Source organism: Ranitomeya imitator, chromosome 1, assembly GCF_032444005.1.
Source record: "Ranitomeya imitator isolate aRanImi1 chromosome 1, aRanImi1.pri, whole genome shotgun sequence".
NCBI classification, from domain to species: Eukaryota; Metazoa; Chordata; class Amphibia; order Anura; family Dendrobatidae; genus Ranitomeya; species Ranitomeya imitator.
The window spans coordinates 305058670-305067319 of record NC_091282.1 but is presented as its reverse complement, the minus strand read 5'-3'; the positions used below and the strand labels follow the sequence as shown (position 1 = coordinate 305067319).

The following is an 8650-nucleotide window of genomic DNA, read 5'->3' as shown; positions in this document are numbered from 1 at the left end:
GAGGGGATTTCATGAAATCCTGTCTCCACTATGCATTAAAAGACGCATATGGCATGCCCGCAAAAACGCACATGCGGCGCGTCTTTTAAGAACGCAGCATGTCCTTACATTGCAGAAACAATGCAAGGACAATGCAGGTGACCTGCCAGTAACATCAGGTGCAGATTTGGTCAGGATTTTACCTGCATAAAATCCTGACCAAATCCTGATGCAATCCTGAACGTGGACACATACCCTAACACGGCTAACAGGCACAAAGTACCATAAGAACACTGGAGTGTTGGTTGTTGGAAATGGGCCTCTATAAACCTATGAAGATATTGCATTACAAACTAGACATTTGCAGCTAGAATAGTCATTTACCACATTAACAATATATAGAGTGTATTTTTGAATCATTTAATGTTAGCTTCATTGGAAAAAAACTGTGCTTTTTATAAGGAAATTTCTAAGTGACCCTAAACTTTTGAATGGTAGTGTATACCCAAAAACTTTACCCATGTCCTGCAAAGCAAATAACAAATTTGTTACTGAAATCCAAATCAATAAAAAATAAATAACCCCAAAATATACCATTTAAAAATAAACTATTTTGCAACAATACATCCTTATACGGCTATAAAGATGGGGGGGGGAAAAAGTGATGGTTTATAAAAAAAAAAAAAATTGCATAGTCCCTATGTCCTAAAGTATTTGCAGTAACTAAAAGGGTTGTCCCAACTTGAGCAATTGTTATATGTCTTATGGAAAAAGTAATCACTTGTTACTGCTAGGGTTTACAAAGCCCGGGGTCTGAAGTGCCCCTTTCAAATGGATCGATGGCTGATCAGAGCAGTCAGAAGGTTATTACCTATACTTGCTCAAATATTACAACCCCTTTTAAGTTGGAGTTATGAAAGCTGCACCATTAGGGAAGGGTCATATTGCAATATAACTCGGACGAGGATTGCAACGCAATGCTTTGACTGGCTGCATAGAAATACCTGCTCTCATGCTCTGGAGAGCCGACGGCCACTCCGACACTCCCCTTATTCCGATTTATGTACAGGTCCCACAGTCTAAGAAGCTTTACTTTTGCATTAGTTCCAACACAGAGAGCCCTCCTCTGCTCCATGATGAAGGGGGCAGGATGCCTGGCTTAGTTCCTAAATTAAGCCGGTCCCCTTTTCTATCGCACCAGCATCAACACAGACGGGGTCTGGCCTATATAATGAACGTTGCCAGCTAACACAACACTGATGAAGAGAAAGCTCACTATCCATGTTGAAATTAATGCAAGTGTAACTTCCTTGACTACAACACCAACACTAAAATGGAGACAACAATACAACTTTTATAATTGTGCTAGTAAGTTTTTTTTTTTTTTTATTTACATTTAATAAGCAACTAAAGGAATTGCTCTGTAAATGGGCATGTGGTTGAGGATGCCACATTTTTTTCTGGAATACAGAATTATACATAATTAATAAGGATATCTCAGGGGGTTTTCCAGGATGCTTGAACAATTATATCCTTCGAACCACAGCAGGCCTTGGGATTGATATCACTTAATGTGTTAGAAGCACTTCTCACTCCTTATACATATTTAGGTCTCCCCTGTCCTGTAGTAAATTAATTTCAGCTGGAAGATTGTTAAATATTTATTCAACCAGAAGAAAGTAATACAATTTTGGGGGAGGTTTATGGGACTCAAGACCACTTTCTTGCATAGCACTTGGTATAATTGCTGCATTTTTTATGTGAAAACTGGAATTTCAATTTTACATTTGTACATCTTTTCCTTGATGTGCTTGATGCTTCCATTAGGACCACCATAGGAATGCATGAGCTTCCCCTCCCACCAAATCTTGGACTTAAATTATGGTTTGCTTCCAATGGCGGTAGGTCATAATATATTTTTCTATAGTTTTTCAAATATAAATGACCTGGTGAGAAAAATAAGGGTTAGAATACAGCGATAGGGTGGTGTAAATGTAGCGTTATAGAACAAGTGGGGTGCATGGCTGCTGCACTGTGAAAATGCTGGTTTTCTCCTATAGATCTTATGAGCGCTCAGCCAAATAAGTGCATCTTGCATTTAATGTTTGGAGGTAAATATTTGAATAACCACTAGAACGAAACGCCGATTTTTATCATTTTAAGCTGAAGCCTGCTACCATGATATGGCCAGATGTGACGACTAATTGTTTTACAGCAGTGTCTTTAGATACTGGCTTCTTGGTAATGGGTAAACATATGTATTAAGAGCCTGGGAAAAAAAAAATCAGTATCTGATTATCAGTATCTGCACAGAGTTTAAGCCAAGAATGATTGGAAGATACTCATCCAGTACTGGGGTTGCCTCCTGAGGCTGCACCTATGGGTGTCAAACACTTAATGCAGAAAATATTTTAATAAACTAAACCTATAATCCGCTGGTAATTTACACGCCACTCTCATGGTCAGACCAGTTAACTGAACTGCAGTGATGTTTTGCCAAACATTCACAAGTGACTGCTGCAGCCAATCACTGTCTACAGCAGATTGAACCATGCATGCAATTATCATTGACGAAGATAGTTATTGGTTGCAGCAATCGTAAATGTTGCCAGCCCATCACTGTAGACCAGATCATAAAAACAAGACCACTGGATTTACAGAGAATATAAAAGTTTTTATTATGTTCTCTGCTTGAAGATAAAAAAAAATCTAAACAATTCTTTTAAAGGGAACCTATCCGCAGGTTATTGTCATTTAATCTGAGAGTAGCATAATATAGGGAAAGAGAGCCTGATTGCAAGGATGTATCACTTAGTTTATTGGTTGCAGCAGCTGAGAAAGCTAAACCTGCCTACACTGGACTCTAGCTACATTGTTTATTGACAGTAAGCTGCTTATCACAGGAGGGGGTGTGGTCAGACCACAGAACAAGTGATTATCTTATAGTGAAAACTTTCATTGTATGTAAACCGCACACATCATTGAATTCATCTTAGTTGCTACCTCATACTGTCCTCAGATTACATAGCAAAACCTGCTGACAGATTCCCTTTAAGAGCATAGATAGGACCGACGATGGTATGGTTTGAGATCATTTACCTACTATATGGAAGAAGAATTAATAGATCAGACAGCACTTGTTATACATTAAGGCTGTGATTAAGAGTTACTGTAATCTCCACTGGATTTATGAGACCGATGTTACTGTCAGGCACTGCCTGAATTTCTTTTTATTTATAGAAAGAAAAACACTCATGTACCAAAAAAAGTAATAAACAAATTTTACAGTTTGTACATCCATTTCTGTTCTTTACACACCTCAGCACCACATTAATGTAGGAAGGATAGTCATGTTCACCTATAAGCAAGCACTAAATTATAACCCTACTGGAAGAAGATGGTACTGAGAGTTACCAGCCAGAGCTTGACATCCACATAAGATGGTCTGCTACAAGCTCCACTCTTCCTGAAAGGTGCAGATTTCTCATCAGCTTTCATTATGTAGGATATCTTCATCTCCCTGGATGTCTTTATTCTTTGGAGTCTGAGACTTAAATGCATAACGGAGAGAAGAGCTGCCCCAGGCAGCCAGAGCTTACACAGTTGAATTGTACACGCGACCCCCAGAAATTTGTGACATGTTTAGTGGCCAATCAAGTTAAGGAATTTTTGGCCTCAAACAAACATTTACCCATTTGATGGCAATCTTTACATGTTCAGCAGATATGCAAAGGATCATGTCCCTTCTCATCAAGAGGGAAGTAGCGGTTTATGGATATAGTTCTCCTGCCACAGTCCACTGGGCCAGTGCCGCAGCACGATGACATGTATGACACATATGACACCGCCATTATCTCTAAACTGAATAGTCATCAGTCCACATTCAATATCACAAGGGATTTGTTTTTCATGCTCCTGGGGTTCCCGCACTGTCCATTAGTGGGACAGTACCTTCTTGTGCTACATTTGGGGTGTGAGAAGCGGACACCTCTATTGTGGTCTCATCTATTAGGTCACATGAAGGGTTTGAGAAGGCAGATAATGGAAGATTTATCCTCTGAAGCCGCCTGTCCTCAATCTCCTGGTCATGCTTTTGCTTTAAATCTTGGCCCCTATAAGGAAACAATATAAAAGCTGGAGCATTAGTACCCATGTATAAGAAACAAAAGTAAGAGACAAGAGCAATAAGTTAGGAACTGACCTTTTGTATATGTATCCCACAACAATGCCACTACCAATGGCTATGATTATTACAACCATAAGGATTCCCAGGACATAGCCTGTAACAGGAATACGTAGAACTGGTCAGTGACACACACTCACTATGCTGCACATTATTTACCTTCTGCACAGATCAGCATTACCTAATGTCCCCAGATCCTTCTTGTCACGGGTTTTGACTTGGACTCGCTCGCTGATGCTAATTACAGGCTGTGCCACATTGACTTGATCTGGCGCCTGGAAACTGTCCTGCTCGGCCGTCGTTGATTCCTCTGGCATCTCTGAAGGCTGCAGAGTTGCAGATATTTCCGGTATATCATGGTCATTGCTAGGAGCTGTAAGCAGAAAGACTTGGTTTAGTGTGTATACTCTTCAATAAAAAGGTACAGAAGGCAAACGGACACCATGACTAATGTCTATAAGGCTTTGTCTAATGGAATGGAGAAAGTAAAGACAGGCAATAGGAAGCGCAAAACTAAAAAGGAGCCCAAGTTTACGGTCTCAAAAGAAAAATCATTTTGACACTCCCCGGGAGGGACGATACATCAGCGCATTGGGTTGTTCCTAGGGTGCTCGTAATCTCTCCCTCAAGGCTATTCCCCAGCATTTAGCAGCATACAATTTCTCAAAAATCTAAAAAGTTGAATAAGATGAGTAAATATTGGTTTCCATCCATTTTTTTCCACTGATAAACTCTCATCCCATCACGAAAAACTGATATTGCATGTAAAGTGTGAGTGAGTGATAAACACAGCTAAAACCAATGTGTGAAAGCCATTACAAGAATTGTATTCATATAAACAATTGGGCGTTTTAGCTGGGGACTTGTACCTATACACTGTCCAATCAGTGCAACTATACACACCCATTTGTCAGCTTACTAATACATTTCCAAAAGGAATAAACCATGGAAAGACAATTCTGCATTATAAGAATAGATACAACAGAATTGATCTTTCATAAGGAAAACAAGTATTTACTAACACAGGCACGTCAGGGAAGCCGATTAGTGTGACACTTGGTCTGAACAATAGTAAAACCCAAGGCCCGCTGGCCAAATCCATCCCCCACCCCATTTTGTGTGGCTAGCAAACAAGATACGGACGCAGAAAAAATGAGTTTTCATTTTGCCCATAAGGGAGAGTTGGTCCTTTAGTTGCCCATTAGTAACTAGTGGGCAGCAAAGCAGTGTGGAGGTGCACGGCAATGCCCAGAATCCAAGATGGAACTTGCTCACTGTGCTGTCACCGCGCCTTTGCACAGGGAGGGATATCAGTATAAGAAAACACCGTATGCACAACTAAGGTAGGTACCAAAGTAGGTTTCCACACAGTGTACACGTAGAAAAATATACCTGGCACTCAGCTTGAAATTAAGATCTTTTGTGGTTTTTAATGCATTTTGGCCATGGGGCCTTCTTCAGTTACATGCTGCCAAGATAGATAAATATGTGGTAGGAGTTGACATGCTGTATCACGTATCTACCCAAAATGTGTAACTGCTAAGGCCGGGGGTCCAGTCGTTGCAACCGGTATGTCTGGATAGCCCCCGGGTATATAGTGTGTCATGCCGGTGGACACCAGTCTAAATTAAAAATCATATGCATGTCAGCCAAGAAAGCTAGTGGGCTCCATTTTAACCTCACGTTTGAATGCTTGTGCTTACATTTTGAGTTTGTTCTCTTCAGAACATGGACAATGGCTGTGAATAGTGTGTGATATGGGGTCTCAGGTTATGTAACTGTGTTAAGGAGTAGTTTGAAAGCAATCAGAATACAGATGTGACCCCCTTGGTTTGGAGCGATGCTTCTCACAATGAAGTGATCATCCAATGTGCAACCTTTTCTGTGCCTGCAGCTGGATTTAGTTTAGAAACCTACCGGCATAGCTATACTTAGTCTACTTATGTCATACTGGGACAGAAGTAACAGTGTTAGTATGGCATTACACTACAGAGGAGGAGGCCGCAGTAGAAGTTTGTGAAGCCCCGGTATAAAGAATATGGACGATCCCTTAATTTGACGCTCATAGCAATTTATGACAACTCCCAATATTGACAATGTTCAAGAGGCCTGTTAGGCTAGGTTCACATTGCGTTAGTGCAGTCCGTTCAACGCATACGTTAAACGGACTGCGTTAACGCAAGTGCCGAAAAAGATCGTGTTTATGCGATTGCACTAGCACAGATGCTCTATCTGTGCTAGTGGTGACTGACCCAAAAACGCTGCAGACTGCGTCCGAGGGTCCGTCACAGAATGACCGCACATCACTAACGCATGCCGATTATGACATGCGTTAGCGATGCGCAACATAATGGCAGTTAATGGGTGCGCTAACGCATCCGTTACATAGTGTTAGTGCCGCTATGTAACGGATGCTGTCAGCGCATTGCCATTAATGCAATGTGAACCCGGCCTTACAACGTGCTGCGTGCTTTGTACACTTTATGTGCCTCGGACATTCAACAGGTCAGTACCCTCAGAGACACATGCAGCAACCCCACTGGGCATGCGCAGCGACTGCCCTCGGCATGCGTAGGACGTGTGCGCAGTGACCCCCCGGGCGTGCGCAGGATGCGCGCAGCAACACCCCCCCGGACATGTGCAGGATGCGCGCAGCGACACCCCCCGGACATGCGCAGGACGCATGCAGCGACACCCCCCGGACATGCGCAGGACGCATGCAGCGACACCCCCCGGACATGCGCAGGACACGTGCAGCGACACCCCCCGGACATGCGCAGGACGCGTGCAGCGACACCCCCCGGACATGCGCAGGACACGTGCAGCGACACCCCCCGGACATGCGCAGGATGCACGCAGCAAACCCTCCTATGTGGGCATGCGCAGGATGCATGCAGCAAACCTTCCCGTGTGGGCATGCGCAGGACGCGCGCAGCAAACCCTCCCATGCGGGCATGCGCAGGACGCGCGCAGCAAACCCTCCCATGCGGGCATGCGCAGGACGCGCGCAGCAAACCCTCCCATGCGGGCATGCGCAGGACGCGCGCAGCAAACCCTCCCATGCGGGCATGCGCAGGACGCGAGCAGCAAACCCTCCCATGCGGGCATGCGCAGGACGCGAGCAGCAAACCCTCCCATGCGGGCATGCGCAGGACGCGAGCAGCAAACCCTCCCATGCGGGCATGCGCAGGACGCGAGCAGCAAACCCTCCCATGCGGGCATGCGCAGGACGCGCGCAATAACCCCCCCTCCCCGGCAATGTGGGACTCAGCAGAGGATTGTGAATTTCCAGATTCACAGTTTCTGCCATATGCAGCACCTATCTGGTTACACAGGGGAGCCCTGCTGTCAGTCCTCTCCTGGGTGCACAGGAGGTGATCCAGTGATAGAAGATCAGTCACCACAAGCAGCCCCCATGGTGGGGGGCACAGTATACAGGAAGTCTGTGGCCAGGGTGCTCTAACTCCTCCGCCAATAAGAAGTGCAGAAGCAGCTCAGAGACAGGGAGCCCAATCACTCCTCCACATGGGCGGGGGCCACAGCTTCTCCCCACCTCCCAAACCTTAGAGAAAAACAAGGTCATGTGACTAGGTAGCCATGCGGGGAAGAGGGGGTTAAAGGAGTATGCAGAAATAGGGAGAGGGGCACTGTGCAATCCTCGATTCGCCCTGCGGTGCTGTGTGCCTGCAGCGGGCACATTGCTGGGGAGCAGCGGGCACAGCAGGCATATCACAGGGGTCACGGCGGCGGGTGGTACCTGGTGTGGCGCCCAGCAGCTGGCAGCCCAGGAGCAGGATGAGGAGCCGGGGCAGCACCATGGTCAGCCGCAGCGGTCTCCGATCTCCACAGCCTATCACTGATGATGGGACTAGTCTCCGAGTTGTTTTTCTCAGCAGCGACTCCTCCTCCTCACATCAGAGGGCGGGGCTCCGGGCCGGAAGCGTCTGCACTCGGTGCACTGTGAGGGGGCGGGGGGCACACGGGGATGTGGCAGCCGTGTTATGACAGCAGCAGCCCGTGCACACAGTGCGGCGTCTCCTAGCGTCTGATACACGGTTATAGTCAGGCCCTAGTAGTGGCGGCCATGGTGGTTATCACTCGCGGCCGGGGCTCGTTGTGTTCTGTTCCGCAGAGCGTTAGCACGCCAGGCACAGCAGCCAGCCGGAGCCGGTTTGGGCAGGATTGCCGCGCATGCTCAGTGGCTGCAGCTCGGACAGCCGCAGCCTCTAGTTTCCCCCCTCATACCGCGTCTTGATCATTCCGGTATATATATAAGGCCCCCATAACATTATATGCTGTTTGCATACCCTGTGTACCGTCTCTGCTGCACTGGCAGGTGTGAACACTGCTGTCACGGCTTTTATTCACACCAGTGAGGTGACTGGACCTATGATGGAGGAAATTCGGTTTCTTTGTTCCCGGGAGAAACGGGTCCGGTTTTAAACACAGTGGGGCTCTAAATGGGAACATATTGCACCGTGACACAGA

At 45.8% G+C, this 8650-nt stretch overlaps 1 protein-coding gene across 1 annotated transcript; it reads right to left on the bottom strand.

The window, feature by feature from the left end:
• Nucleotides 1-3180: 3180 nt before the first annotated feature.
• On the bottom strand, nt 3181-8336 carry PIK3IP1 (phosphoinositide-3-kinase interacting protein 1). Its single transcript, XM_069757873.1, has 4 exons — nt 7920-8336; nt 4344-4535; nt 4181-4259; nt 3181-4091 (listed from the first exon to the last, which is right to left on the bottom strand). The coding sequence occupies exons 1-4, from the start codon at nt 7978-7980 to the stop codon at nt 3887-3889; spliced, it is 537 nt and encodes a 178-aa protein (XP_069613974.1). The 5' UTR covers nt 7981-8336; the 3' UTR covers nt 3181-3886.
• Between the last annotated feature and the right edge of the window lie 314 nt (nt 8337-8650).

Coding starts and splice junctions, on each gene's coding strand:
- PIK3IP1 (XM_069757873.1), bottom strand. CDS start 7,980: ATGGTGCTGCCCCGGCTCCTCATCCTGCTCCTGGGCTGCCAGCTGCTG. Junction 4,536..7,919: donor GCTGCTGGGCGCCACACCAG/GTACCACCCGCC, acceptor TTCTGCTTACAG/CTCCTAGCAATGACCATGAT. Junction 4,092..4,180: donor GTGGGATACATATACAAAAG/GTCAGTTCCTAA, acceptor GTTTCCTTATAG/GGGCCAAGATTTAAAGCAAA.